The following is a 16232-nucleotide window of genomic DNA, read 5'->3' as shown; positions in this document are numbered from 1 at the left end:
AACAAGGTCCTTATCACTGTTTCCAAAGTACTGAACGTTTATTTGTATTATAGATATAGACATGTTTCAATACAAATTTCTTGACTTTATTTCATGTTTCTATACCTAGTGCCAAACATAGTACCTGACACAAAGCAGCTACTCAAAATGCCTAAAATAAATTAAAGAATGGCAATCCCAATACCTAGAATATAGATGTCCTTTGCTATCTTTGAGAAAACCTGAAAAAGTAAGAGGCATACTGTATATTCACCAAGTAACACTAGCTATGTTTAATAACATACAGAAAGCCTTTTACTAACAAGTCAGTTAGATTAAGCTCATTTTGATTTGATGTCTACTACTCCTTAAATCATTTTTAGGTGAAAATTTACACTTTTAAATTTGGAAATGGAAAATATTTAAAATGAAAAGCTTTTACAATTTTACCTCTTTTAAAAGAAAATGGCTATGTTGAAATAGTCTTGTATGGGAAGGCAAGAGTCTGCTATCCACGTGAATGTACAGATGGGTCAAAGCTACAGCCTGGTACTAAAAGATAAATTGTGGGCTATGGAATAATAACCTATGTGTTCACATCCTGATCTTGCTCCTTACCATATGGAGGTTACTGGGCAAATTTCTCTATCTTTGTAAGGTTTAGTTTTCTTATCTATAAAATAAGGATATTAAGACCCAGTATGTAGGATTATTATGATTAAATAAAATATTTTATATCAAGTACCCAGCACACTGCCTGGCACAGAGCAGGTGCTCAATAAACATTTGTTCATTTAGAAATCTCTTCCTCTTTGAAGGAATACCTGCACAGACTTGAAAAAATCAGATTTTTAAATTTAGGGAAAAGATAGTAAGAATGATATGGAAAACAAATGTCCTATCTATTTGTCTCATAAACAGCAAAGGCTGATTAAAGTTTGGAGCAGATCCTACATTTGTGTGGTGGCACAATGGACTCAATTATCTGTGTTATCTATTATCTCCTTCTGCCCAAGACTGGTATAGGAAAATAATAGAGATTTTTGTTCTTTCTCAGTGAGGTTTACATGTGATCCAATGATAGGTTACAGGATAATTATCTTTCCTGGATTACTGGTCTTTTGACAACCTTTTAAGTTACCACCAATGGTTAGCAAGGAGTCAAAAATCTTTTTGGAAACGGGAACTGTGATTAATTGAAACTTTTTTGTAAAGTTTCACCCACATATCACACATTTGGTTCTATAACAGTCTATAGTACAACAGCACTAAAAATCTGAAAGCTATTCTCTTGGAATGACATATGTTTTCCCTCCCTTATTCAATGAAGGTGAAAGACAGCATTGTACAGTACAATTAACAGTGTACAGTAATACATTTTATTTTATCTGAATTATTTTATCTCCCCAAACTTAGAGTATAATCTTTACATTAAACATGTAAGATCAAAACCATCATGTATTTAAAACATTTTACTCTTAGTTATGATTAGTTATAACACTTTGCTTTTATACCTACAATGTTTCTCCAAATGAAAAATACTAAAATACCTAAATAATGAGAATAATTATGAACCTCTTAAATTTGACTAAATCTAAAATTTAGCCTTTCAAATGGAAATTAAAGAAAGGAAATAATTATGTGGCCAATTTCTGGGTAGGAGTTATTTTCTCATATGTAACCATTTGGACAATAATACCAAAACTAGGTATATTTGGTTAATCTCCAATAAACTAAAATACCATGTATTTAATATACAACATATATATGTAACATAATGCTACTTAAATGATATAATTAGTAGGATAAATCAGTCCTAAAATTATTCAAATAATTTCCACTTGATTTGCTAATTTTTAGACATTACTGATGTGATTAGCTGTTTTGATACAGCTGTCAATAAATAATGCTTATGACTAAATCATGATTTGATATGGGAGCCACATTCAACTCTTTCAGGGACTTACCCATTCAATTGATATTGTTATTGTTTACATTGCTGAATCCTCTCTTTGCTTCTGCTGAACCAAAAACAGTTACATCATTTTTCTTCTAACTCATGTAATACTGTCTGAGATTTTTAAATATTCGGTATCTCTATTCTTGAGCAATGAATCAAAATCATATAGTGGAATGTAATTTTCATTTAGGTCAAATCTCATCCTTCCTGTTAAGAGGTAGCATATGGTACAGTGAATTGTGGGCTCTGTTGCTGGGCTATCTGCATTTGAATCCCAGCTCTGACACTGAAGTCTTACATAATTCCTCTAAGTGCCTCAGTTTCCTGAAGAAGTGAGGATGATGATAATTCTATAACTCAATGAGTTAATGCACATTTAGAACTTTTTTACAATGGGGCAAGTGCTATATAAGAATTAGCATTCACTTTTATTCATAAGACCACGACAGGTAAACATTTGGTAGGTTTTAACAAACTTGCCTCAGTAAAAGGAAGAAAAATTCAACAGGGTGGGTCAACAGATGAACTCACATTATCAGTGTTCCCTGACCCCATATTGCCCCCACAGGCTCCACCTGTCCCATGTAGCATCCGTCTTGTTCTAGGAGTGCCCACCATTCTGGTAGAGATGAAAATTCCTAACTGATCTCTCTGCTTTCCCTACCTCTCTCAGAGCCAATGTTCTGTGAAAACTACAATTCCTACAAGGCACTCAAGAATGACTTCAATGACAGATAGCCACAGCCTTGAGGTACCAGAAAGGTACTAGACATTTGACACTTAAGGAACTAGGGCTGCTACTGATAAATTCCAGGGTGGACCCTCAGCATAATCCAACTGGCCTCATTTGATGTAGGCAGAACACAGTGGGTACAAATTGGTCTTCTGAAGTCCCTACAGATCTCATGGTGATGTCTAGAAGGCAGGACTGGTGGGAGGGTGGGGAGGGGATGGAGACTGGAATGAGAAGCAAGCAACTAGAAAGGATGTTGGTCTTCTTATTGGAATGGACAAGGTCCTAGAGCAGCCTGCTGTACCAAGCATCAACCTTTTATTTTCTGGATTATAGGAAAGTCAGGAGAAGTTTCTGGAGAGATGCCACAATGGCTAAGGAGCACCCAAGGAACTCAAGACAAAGTTTTATTTGCCAACGAGCATGGAAGTATTTCAACCAATTTTTAACAATCTGTAGAGCTGTATTGGTATACAACACCTGAACATCAGCACTGGTTTGGACAATCAAAGGACTGAGGAGGCCAAGGTCTCACTAACTCTGTACTAAACCATGGCTAACTTAAACCTGTTTTATACCAGTTTTATAACTACATGATTGTAAACTGTTGGCTACAAGCAGAACTCAGCAAATTGTACGTGTGTATAACCAGAAACTTACAGCACCACTGGAAGAGGAAGTTAGGGGTTGGGATATTCCCTGCAGCCAATAATTTAGTAACATAACTTTGTATAATGACTATATAATTATATTCACATACCAAATTGTAGAAGGAAGAGAATTCCTCAAGTCATTTTACTATTTCTGGAATGTCAAAGAATCCAAATCTGTCTTTATAATCTTACTCACCTGCCACTCTCTCATCTGTTTCCCTGTTACCATCATCTGAATATCTTGCAAAGTCTAAAGAATCAAGGGTACTGATGCTCCCAGCTCTATCTGTAATAAAGAGAAAAATAAAATAATTAAATAGATTTTTACTTAACTGTCAATATAAGGGACTGGAAATTAATTACCTATGATTATTTCCAGCTAATAAAACTATGATTCTAAAATCTAGGAATTCTATTAAAACAATAAACTAAGGTAAAAATGCTCACATAAATTAAACTACTTTAAAATAACTCAAGCTTCCCTGCCCAAATCTCTGGCTAACTCTTGAACAATGCATGCACAGGGCATATTGCAACCAGCCTCACTAAAGACAGACAAAAACTGGAATGACTTTTGAGCTGCTGCCTAAGAGTTTGCAGATTGAGTCCAACAAGGTAATTTTCTAGTAAAAAAATTAAAACAAACAACACTGTTTGAAAAAATAGCACAGAATCCTGTCTCTACAATATATTCCACACATTGTCTACCATACAGCCCAAAATTACTTGATACACAAAGACCAGTAAAATGTGACCCAGTCTTAAGAGAAAACACAATTAACAGGGGCCAACTTCAATGTAATCCAATGTTGGAATAGTAGATTTTAAAACAGCTATTATAACTATGTTCAGTAAAGCAAAGGAATATATACATGCAATGAACAAAAGGAGAGGAAATTTTAACAGAAAAATAGAGAATATAAAAAAATACCAATGGAAATTCTAGAACTAAAAAATAAATATCTGAAATTTAAAATTCACTGTATAGTTTAATAAGAAAATGGAAATAACAGAGAAAAGAGTCAGTGAGCCTAAAGACAGATTAATAGAAATTATCCAATGTGAAGAAGAAAGAGGAAAAAAGAACAAAAAGAAAATTAATATGTTCTCAGGGACCAAAAGGTCTGACACATGTAGAATTGGAGTCAACAACAGGGGAGAGCAAGAGATGGAACAGATATAAATTCAAGCTCAGAGAACACTAAAGAAGATAAATAAAGAGAACAAAAAGTTAGGCACATCATACTCAAATTGCTGAAAATAAAAAATGAAGAGAACATATTAAAAGCAGCCAGACAAAATAACAACGCATTATATATAGGGGAACAACAGTTTGAATGACTGCTGATTTATTATAAAAAACCCATGAAACTAAAGGCATCAAGATTGTAAAGAAAGAAGTAAAATTACTTCTATTCACAGAGGACATGACTTGGAATATAAAAAACTCATAGGGAATCCACCAAAAAGTAAGTAGACCAAATAAATAAGTTTATCAAAGTTGTAGAACACAAGATCAACACACAAAAATCAAATTTTTATGCACTAGCCGTGAATAAAAGCAAATATACAAAAGCAAAACTAAAAAAAAATTCATTTCCAATAACATCCAAAAGAATAAAATACTTCAGAATAAAATTAACAATAGAAGTGCAAGACTTGTACATGGAAAACAACAAGACATCATTGAAAGAAATTAAAAACGATCTAGATAAACAGAAAAACATCCCAAACTCATAGATGAGAAGATCCATGTTAGGATGGCAATAATCCCCAATTAATATAGAGATTCAATGAAATCCCTGCAATCCCTATAAAAAATTCTGGCTGTGTTTTCTTCTATAAATATTAAGAATCTGATCCTAATTCATATGGAAATACAAAAGTCTCCACAAAGCCAAAGCAATCTTGAAAAAGAAAAAGGAGAGAAGAATCACACGTGCTGATTTTAGACTCACAGAATAGTTTTTTCAACAAATGGCGTTAGGACAACTGGATGTTCACATGCAAAATAAAGAAGGTGGACCACTATTTCATATCATAAGCAAAAATTAACTGAAAATGGATCAGAGACCTAAATGTAACTTTTAGTAGGAAATGTGGAAGCAAATCGTTATGGCCTTGGCTTATGCAATGTTTTCTTAGATACAACACAAAAGCATAAGCAATGTGGCAGGCAGAACAATGACCCCTCAGAGATGCCCACATCCTAATTCCTGGCATCTGTGAATGTTACCTTACATACAGATGGAATTAAGGTTGCTAGTCAGCTGATCTTAAAATAGAGAGGTTACCCTGGATTATTTAGGTTGGTCCAATGTAATAGCAAAGGTCTTTAAAAGTGCAAGAGGGCCACAAGCCAAGGAATACATGTAACCTCTAGAAGTTGAAAAAGGCTTCCCCTGGGGACTCCAGAAAAGAACACAGATCCGCTGACACTTTGATTTTAGCCTATTTAGCCCATCCCAAGACTCATTTTGAATTTCTGAACTACAGAACTGTAAGATAATAAATTTGTGTTGTTTTAAGCTACCACCTTTGCGATGATTTTTTACAGCAGCCATGGGAAACCAATACAAGTGATAAATGAATGAACAGAGAAATGGATTTTCATTAAAATTAAAAAATTTTGTGCTTCAAAAATCACTATTAAGAAACTGAAAACACAACTCACAGAATGGGAGACAATAGGTGTAAATCAAGCATCTGATAAAGAACTTATATCTACTAAAAATAAAGCACTCTTGTAATTCAATAAAAAATAGCACAATTTCAAATTGGGCAAAAGATTTAAATAGACATTCTCCAAAGAAGATATATGAATGGCTAATAAGTACATGGAAAGGTGGTCAACATCATTAGTCTTCAGGGAAATGAAAATCAAACCACAGTGAGTTACCACTTCAAATGCATTAGATGGCTATAATAAAAAAGACAGATGCTAACAAGTGTTTCATAGGATGTGGAAAAATTGGAACCCTCATACACTGCTGGTCAGAATGTAAGATGGTGTGGTACTTTGGAAAAGTTTGGCAGTTCCTTAAAAAGCTAAAGAGAATTATCATATGACTGAGCAATTCCACTCCTAGGTACATACCCAAGAGAAATGGAAACCTATGTGCACACAAAAACTTGCTCATAAATGTTCATTAACAAAATTCACAATAGCAACAATGTACAAATGAAACAAATGCCCATCAACTGATGCATGGATAAATAAAATGTTGTATATCCCAACAATGAAGTGTCACTCAGCCATCAAAAAGGAATGAAAGGGCCAGCCCCGTGGTGTAGTGGTTAAGTTTGGTGTGCTCTGCTTTGGCGGCCCCAGTTTGTGGGTTTGGATCCCAGGCACGGACCTACGCCACTCGTCAGCCATGCAGTGGCAGCAATCTATACATAAAGTGGAGGAAGACAGGCACAGATGTTAGCTCAGGGCTAATCCTCTGCGAGCAAAAAAAGTGGAAGATTGGCAACAGATATTAGTTCAGGGCTAATCTTCCCCAGCAAAAAAAAAAAAAAAAAAAAAGGAATGAAGTACTCATACATACTGCAACATAAACCTTGAAAACATGCTAAGTGAAAGAAGCCAGACACATAAAGCCATATATTGTATGATTCCATTCACATGAAATGTCTAGAATAGGAAAATCCAAAGAAACACAAAATAGATCAGTGGTTGCCAGGGGCTGGTGATAGAGAAGAATGGTCAGTGACTACTAATGGGCACAAGATTTCTTTTAGAAGTAACGAAAATGTTCTGAAATAGAGAGTGGGGATGACGGTACAATTTGGTAAATACAGTCACGTGTTGCTTGACGACGAGGATACATTCTGAGAAATACATCATTAGGCGATTTCATCACTGTGTGAACACCACAGAGTGTACTTTCACAGACCTAGATGGTATAGCCTACTACACATCCAGGCTGTATGATACTAATCTTATGGGACCACCATCGCATATGCTGTTATGCAGCCCACGACTGTACACTAAAAACTACTGAACTGTACATTTTAAAAGGATGAACTTTGGTATATGAATTATATCTGAGTTTAATAAAAAGACAATACAATGGTTGGCCAGGATGTGGAGAAACTGGAACCCTCATATATTGCTGGTGGGATGTAAGAGTGTACAGCCACTTTGGAAAACAGTTTGCCAATTCTTCAAAAGGCTAAACATAAGAGTTACCATATGACCTAGCAATTCCTCTTCCAGCCAAGAAATGACAACATATGTCCACGCAAAATCTGGTAGAAGATTGTTTATAGCAGCATCATTCACAACGTCAAAAAAATGGAAACAACCAAATACCTGTTAACTGACGAATGGAGAAATAAAACGTAGTATACACATCCATACAATTTAACGTTATTCAGCAATAAAAGGGACTGAAATACTGATAACATGCTACAACACAGATGAAGCTTAAAAATATTATGCTAAGTGAAAGAAGCCAGTCACAAAAGAACCACATAGTGTATGATTCTATCTATAAGAAATGTACAAAACAGGCAAATCTACAGAGGCAGAAAGTAGGTTAGTAGTTTTCTAGAGCTGGAGGGTGGAGGTGAATGCGACGTCTACTAATGGGTGAGAGATTTCTTTTTGGGGTGATGAATGTGATCTAGAATTAGATTAGGTGATAGCTGCACAACTCTATAAATATACTAAAAGCAAAGGAACTGTACAGTCTAAATGAGTGAATTTTAAGATACCTAAATTAATAAGGCTATTAATTAACAAAAAAGGGAATATTATCTTCAGAGTACAATGAGAAAAACTGCAACTCAAATTCTATATCCAACAACAATATCCTTCTAAAAGGAAGCCAAAATAAAGTTAATCAGTTTCCTAAATACTTTTCACAAAGGTCCTTGTATCTCAAGATGCTCCTAAGAAGAGTTTGGCTGGGGGGGGGGGGATGTATATGTGTGTGTGTGTGTGTGTAATATTTCAGATATTTACAGTGCACATCAGTATATCAAAGATTCATAGAAATCCTGAGGCAAAGCAAAAGCTAACATTTCCCAAAATCATTTGTCCACTACATTCCTTTTTGGATAATACCTATTATTAGCACAAGGAACTAATGTTACTCAGAACACATTTTGAGAAACATTAAGCTGCTTTCCATTTTTACTTTCTGTAGTATAAAAATATAATACTCACTTGTTAAGGGGAATAATGCTTTAGAACAGGGTTTGGCCAGCTAAGGCCTGGGCCACATGTGGCCTAAGGCCTGTTTTTATATGATCCCCAAGCTAAACGTGGTTTTTAAGTTTTTAAAGAGTAGTTATCATTCATTCATTCACTGAACATTTATGGACCACCTACTCTGTGCCAGGTACTACTGTAGATACTGTGTATACAGCAGCGAACAAAATATATGAAGATATAGTATGCCAGAAGATGATCAAGCACTATGTAGAAAAGTAAAACACTGGAAAAGAGAAAACTAATTTATAAAAAACCACCTCAACTCTCATTAGATCTCTGTGATGTAGTTGTTTTTTGTTTTCAATCAGATCAGAAATTTCTTGTCTCTTAGATCCCACTTTACTGTCAGTACTCCCAGATTCAATGGGGCCATGGAAAGCTGCAATCAGAAAACATTTTAAACTGAGCTCTAAAGAATAAGTGTCTGCCAAGTCAACAACTGAGAGAAAAAATAAACAAGCATGTGGAGTCTTCAAATTGTAGGACAAGTTTGGAGTAAACAGTAAGGTTATAATGTGCAGAAGCTCCAAGGGGTCAGGCAGGTTAGGGTGTAAAGGACCAGGAAGGACACCTAATCACAGTTTACAGGAGTGAACGAGGCTGTAAATAAAATTAATAAAATCAATTTTACAAAGGAATCTGCTTCTATATTAACTTTTGCAGACACAGAACTGGTTATTGTTGAACACTCAACTTTTAGGGTGATTCCTCCTGGGTAAACACTAACCCAGCTTTCTACTCCTTCCAAGATAGTACAGGACTGCCTTCTCACTCAATGACGTTGTAGGATTCTGCAAGTTTTTGGGGTGGTTATTATAAACACTTCTGACTGTTTAACTGTATAGGAAACAATAAAAGGAAATAGAGATTCAAAATTTAAATCAGAGCAAGACTTATTAAAGTGCGCCTAATACCCGAAAATTCTTAATACCCTGTTACTCTCTTTCAGGCACCATCTTAAGTGCAGGGAATTTTGTGTCAGCACGACTGACAAGGTCTCTGTTCTTAGAGAATATTCTACTGGAAGAGAGAGCAATAATTAAGCAAAAAAAAAAAAAATCAGATAACGATCAAAATGGTATAAAGAAAATGAGACAATACAAGGCCAGAGAGCAGGTAGTTGTAGGTCAGGTGCAATATTAGCGTGCTCAGGGAAAGCCCTTCTGGAAAGGTGAGAGCAAAATGAGGCAAAATAGTTTCAGGCAGACCTGAGTCAAGGGGAATAACAAAGGCCAGTGCAATTGATTTGAAAACCATTGTAAACAGTTTGAATTTTATTCCAAGTATAGTGGGAAACAACAGAAACACATGTTTTTAGAAAATCATTTTGGCTGATGTGAGAAAAGTGGTTTGTCGAGAGATTAGTTAAGAGGCTATTAGAGTCACGTAGGTGAGAGATGATCAGATTTGAACTAGAACGGAGACAGGAGAAACGTGAGAAGCAGTCGTCAGATTTGGGTTATTTTTTGATGTAGAATTAACATATCCTGGTAAAGAATGGTTGTGGGTTTAAGAGAGAAAACAAGATGATTCCTAAACATTTCATTTATTGAATTTGTAACACGGGATGCAAAAGGTGAAGGGATGGGCTTCAGGGGTTCTGTGTTTTAAGTGCATGGTGGTGGTGGGGAGAGTCTTAGCTTTCACTACATTTTTCAGTGTTCCTCAACAGAAAGCACTATGTAAACATTCTCATTTAAACAAAGAAATCAAAGCTAATACTTATTAAAGGTGACATATCTAGCTGATGCAAAAAAGGGCAAAGGAGACACTAGGTCAACTCTTTTATTAAACTGTGCTACTTTACATAGTACTTAATGTTGATATACTGACCTAAGGAAACATATTATTCGTGTTCAGAAAGCACAATCTAGACAAATGAATGCAAGTTATAGGAATATAGATTTGAACTCCACATAGGGTTCCCCCACTTCCTTTTAAAACACTTAGTACATGCCAATAATTGAAATGGTCGACCCTTCAAACAGAGCTATGTCATTATCAATGCACCGTTTCTGTTTAGGTGAACTAAGTGAAATTCTACATACAGTCCTCTTAGAACGCTGTGCTTCTATCCAAAGAAGCATCTAATTTCCCTGCAGTTTAGTTATATCTGATAAATAACAACTTGCTATTAACTTTTAAACAGCAAAACAATAATAATGACAGAAAACCAAATATCATAGCACTCCTCATTACAGCATAATTTCCTTTGGGCATAAGCCAAGGAATATCAAGTAACAATAGTAACCACCAAAATCTTAAAAGCTCACATTAAAAATGGGTTGAACTCAGGCCAGCCGCAGTGGCCTAGTGGTTAAGTTCAGTGTGCTCCACTTCGGTGGCCCAGGTTCAGTTCTTGGAAGTGGACCTATACCACCTGTCTGTCAGTGGCCACGCTGTGATGGTGGCCCACATACAAAAAGAGGAAGATTGGGAAGACTGGCAATAGATGTTAGCTCAGGGTGAGTCTTCCTCAGCAAAAAAAAAAAAAGAAAAAAAAGAAAAGAAACAGGCTGAACTCAGGAACACTACTCAGCAATTAAAAAAACCAAACTACTGACATATTCAACAACATGAGTAAATCTCAATGCTTTACACCAAATGAAAGAAGGCTTATACAAGATTACATACTGTATAATTTCATCTACATAAAGTTTTACAACAGGCAATAGTAATTTATAGTAGAAAAATTCATATTACTGGTTCTTGGAATCAGGGGCTTGTAAGGGGTAGGAAGTGACTGACTGGGAAGGAGCATGAAGGAACTTTGTGAGGTGACAGTAATGTTCTATATATTGATGGGAGGAGTTTGGGTTATCACAGGTGTATTCATTTGTTGAAACTCATCAAATGGTACCTTAAGACATATATTTCATTATCTTTAAATTTTACCTCAAAAGAAAAAAAGGGAATTCTAAATATTGAGCTCTAATTAATGATACGCATGCTAAAGTATTTAGAGGAAAGTATACTGATATCTGCAACTTAATTTGAAATGCATGAAAAGATGGATTTTTGGAAGAATTAAAAGGTTGGAGAGATGCATAGGTATGAGACAAAGCAAGTATAGTAAAATGTTAATTGTAGAATCTACGTGGTGGGTAATGGGTATAAAAATATTTTCAACTTTCCTTTAAGTTGTGAAATTTTCAAAATAAAATGTTGAAAAAAAACTTGGAAGTACAGAGGGAAAAAACAGTTAAACACTGGTCAGGATCCACTGACTTCTAGAATTTAAAAATTAAAAAAAGTTGTAATACTGGAAAATAGCTCTTATTTCCTAGTGTCTTAAACGACAAAAAAATTTTTTGTGTTTTCCTTCCACCGTTTGAAATTTAACCAAAGCTAGACAATGAGTCACGAAAAGAAAGAAAATACTCATCAAAATATAGATAAACTTTTCCTAAGGTCTTTTACATAAACATCTTTTAGACAGGTAGAAATATAAAATGCTAGACTGGAATAAATCACTGACACACACACATATATATAAGAAACACTTGCCTGATAAATAACTAATATAAAATGGAGTTCCTGGATCACTATATATAGTGTATCTAAAATTTCCAGCTCTTAAAAAAAATTAATCTAACCGCTTTTCTCCAATGTTTTGTAGCACCATAAATAAGAGCTTCCCCTCCTATTACATAAACACACATATTATAAAAAATTATAATAAAGGTACATAGAAAAAAACTAGATAAATCATCCTAATCCCACTAAAATTGGGAATAAGATCAGATATTATTAAATTTTTTCCCAGTATTCCTAGATATTCTTTTTTGATCTCTTTCCTCTTTTTCTCATGTCTAAGTATGTGTACATTTTTTTTTTTTGCTGGAGGAAGGCTAGCCCTGAGCTAACATCTGTTGCCAATCCTCCTCTTTTTTTTGCTGGAGGAAGATTAGCCCTGAGCTAACATCTGTTGCCAATCCTCCTCTTTTTTTTGCTGGAGGAAGATTAGCCCTGAGCTAACATCTGTGCCAGTCTTCCTCTATTTTGTACGTGGGTTGCCACCACAGCACGGCTGACGAGTGGTGCAGGTCTGCACCTGGGATATGAACCTGTGAACCTGGGCCACTGAAGTGGAGCATGCTGAACGTTAACCACGGGACTGGCCCCATTAAGTATGTGTAGACGTTTTTGCAAAAATAGGATGGATACATACCATTTTGCATCTTGCTTTTTAAAAATGAAGCTTATATAGTGAGAATTTGCATATCATTAAGGCTATTGATACATATTGCTTAAACTGCTTTCCAAAAAAATTATACATAGCAACCCGAGTCCAGCAGCAGTATACAGTAGCAGTTGTCACTGCTCAGTATTACTATTTTTAATCTCATTAATTTAACATACTATAAAATTATATCACTTAATTATAATCTCCTTGATGCCTGGTGAACTCAAATATTCTTTGAAAAAATATATTGGTTATCTACCTTTTTTGAGTGTGTGTGTGTGAATTCTCTATTCACATTCTTTGTCTATGTATCTAACATCTAGATTTTCCTGATATATTGGTTTATCTGGCCATTACTGCCTGACCAGAAACTCCACCTGAGTACTATGGCCTCTGCTCTTAGTCACATGTCTTAACTGCTCATTAGCTATTCTGATATCTTGATGTGTATTAAAACATGTACTATCAAACAGGAGGAACTTTTATCAACCAATATTTGGGTGTTGTGATACCAGACCTCACTGTTTTATTCCTGATTTTCATGGAATGTTAAGTATGATATTGGTTGTTGATTTCAGGTAAACATTTTTTATTATGTTAAGTATCCATCTAATGTTAGTTTTCTAAGTATTTCTCTCTTTCTCTTCCTCCTTGTAATATTTATAATCATACGTGCAGGCCTAGATTAGAGCCTGTTTGAGCACTATATATTATTCCTCCATTATACTATTATTATTTCTCCGAAAGGTTCAAAGAACTCAATTATACAATAGGGAGAGTCCTCAGGGAAAGCAAACATACAGTTTAATTTTCAACTTGATGTTATTATGGCCATTGCAAAATATATTCTAAATATTTTTTTAGTTCCAAGCCAACAACTTTATGTCTTCCAAGAAAAAAAGCTTATACCTTTTAAAACAATAACTACGATGTCATAAAAGTAAAAGTCTCCTAATTCATTAAAATTTATTTCACGTCAGAAAAAAATATTTATGGAAGTCATTTCAACTTTGATTGGACTAAGGTATAACAGATTTTGTAAAAAAAATGTACTTTGGATATTAAGACATTATAACAGGTAATATTACAGCTCTAAGATAAATATGCTTCTTCAGATTCAGCCACAATTCTCTTCCAGTGCAAGCAAATGCCTTTCTAAATATGCTAATATAAAAGAGAAAAAGTTTGGGAAAATTAGCCTCTTTTATTAAGAAATAAGCTACCATATTCTAATACGAAGTACACCACAAAGTCTTTCTTTAAATTCCAGGATTGTGTAACTTCTCAATAATTCACTTTATAACTCAAAAACTGAATGATCAGGTACTTTTATCATAGTTGGCAAACTGCTAAAACCTGCCTGTATATAATTTCTATTAAGCTGAGAACCAAATCCATTACAAAGTGTGACCATAAGGCATGCAGATGGATTTTATAAATCACATATGAAAGTAGTCCTTTTTATATTTACATTTAATATTTTAGTCCTCATGACAGAATGTACTTTTACAATAGTTAAAAAAACTACTCTCAGATTCTTGAAAAGGTATGTTTTATGCAAATCATATAGAACTTTAAAAACTAAATGCATCAGAAAAATTGACCATCTGCTGAGTGGTAAAGAGTATTGGTTAGTTAATTCAACTAAACATTTATTAAACAACTACTCTGTCTCTGTATAATTAATTTCCATAAGTGGAACAAACAAAAAAATGCCGCAAGTGCAGAGGATTTAGAGCTCACTATGGCTGGAGGAGCTTCAGGGAGAGGAAGGAACATGAATCAAACCTTCCTTTAAGGATACAGAGGATCTGGAAAGAAGAAAAGGAGGAAGGAGAATAAGCTTTCAAGAGAAGGAAAAATAATATGGACAAAGGCACTGAGTCAGGGAAATAAAAAATATGTTCAAGGAACACTGAGTAAACAATGTTAGTACAACAAAGGTTTTGTATATGGACAATATGGTTGAAAAGGAAGGAAGAAACAAAATTATAGGGAAAACTTGATTATAAATATTCACAAAAAATATTTTAGTCATTTTTATCATACACTATGTAAAAATGAGAAAAAATTAAATTCCTAAACAGGTTTATAAATTCTTTTTCTGTAAAATATAATTTATTTTGTTTTTTTTTTTTTGTGAGGGAGATTGGTGCTGAACTAACACCTGTACCAATCTTCCTCCACTTTACATGGGATGCCACCACAGCGTGGCCTGACAAGTGGTGCTAGGTCTGTGCCTGGGATCTGAACCCAGGAACCCTGGGTTGCTGAAGCAGAGTGTGCAAACTTAAAAAGTATGCCACCAGGCAGCCCCCATAATAAATAATTTTGATAATAAAAAAGGGCTGGAAAAGTTGCTTTGGACAAGAGAAAGCAATTTTAAAAGGTTTTAGCTGGAGTGACATGAATGAATAATTGCTTTTAAAATCAGGTAAGAATAAGGATGAAAGAAAAGAACCAGTTATAAGGCTAACACTGACGGTCTAGATGTGAGCTAAAGGCCTGAACTAAGGCAGCACAGAAGCAGAGAACTGACAGGGGGTCAGAAATAACAGAAAACATGATGACACTACCTTGAGCAATCTTATTTACCTACAACAGGACCAACTGGTTTCAAAAACAAATGAACAGCATTTCTGACTGCTGGGGATTTTTGACATAATAGGTGGGAAACTCAGGAAGAAGGCTACACCCTTGATTGCAACTGCGGTCTCCTCCTCCTTGAGGCTTAGTCATGCTCCATGACTAGACCCAGAAACTTAGATGTAACTAGGCAGCAAAGCTTCAAGATTGAAAAAGGGTACAAACTAATTCAGACTTGTAAGATTATTTCATTCAGAAGAACAATTGGTGACTGTATTCGGCTCTAATTCCAGGCTTACTCGATCCTGGTCTACAGACCCGATATCCTACAAACACACGCTGGATATGCACACCCTGGTTTGGATTCAGTGCTGTGTAGTATGGACACCTCGATGAAATTAAGTGAAGCTCTAGGCAGCTCATTCACCTCTGCCTTAGTGTGGTACTATAGTTTGTCACTTTATTTTTTAAATGATCAATTTTGTACTACCTGACCTGCCTTCTGCATTAAGAAGATTGGCTACTCTGAGTTAATAAGATGTACTCTGAAAGAATTATTAAGATACTTTGCCTGATCATATACCAAAAAGACCTGAGAACTTATGCTGAGCTGTGTTTTCAAGTCGACTTAAGGCACTGGTTGTGGTGTAATGGAAAGAGTGCAGACTTAGTGATCTGGGTCGGAAACCCAGTACTGCCACTTAAGACAGGATATGTGGTAAAATATAAAAAGGCATAGAAAGAAAAAGCAAGCCCTTGCCCATCTCCCAGTCAGCAATCCTCCTCTGGAGCAACAATCATTGTTTAGACTCTTTTCTATGTATCCTTTTAAAATACGCTAGGCATATGCAAATCTCTCCCTCTCTGTGCATAAATGGAAAGATTTACATACTAGCTCCATCCTAATTTAT

At 35.1% G+C, this 16232-nt stretch overlaps 1 protein-coding gene across 26 annotated transcripts in view; it reads right to left on the bottom strand.

Moving 5' to 3' along the window:
* Positions 1-16232, bottom strand: part of RELCH (RAB11 binding and LisH domain, coiled-coil and HEAT repeat containing) — a 114867-nt gene that overhangs the window by 85696 nt on the left and 12939 nt on the right. For all 26 annotated transcript variants that reach the window (XR_011542780.1, XR_011542779.1, XR_011542781.1 and 23 more), the window contains one exon: positions 3522-3611. Coding sequence is in view for 18 of the 26 variants with exons in the window: in XM_008537679.2 (XP_008535901.1) it covers positions 3522-3611 (90 nt within the window). In the remaining 8 variants the exon portion in view is untranslated. The remainder of the gene's footprint in view (positions 1-3521; positions 3612-16232) is intronic.

This window comes from Equus przewalskii, chromosome 7 (genome assembly GCF_037783145.1).
Source record: "Equus przewalskii isolate Varuska chromosome 7, EquPr2, whole genome shotgun sequence".
Lineage (NCBI taxonomy): Eukaryota > Metazoa > Chordata > Mammalia > Perissodactyla > Equidae > Equus > Equus przewalskii.
Note: the sequence above shows the minus strand (reverse complement) of the source record. Positions and strands in the feature narration are given on the sequence as shown.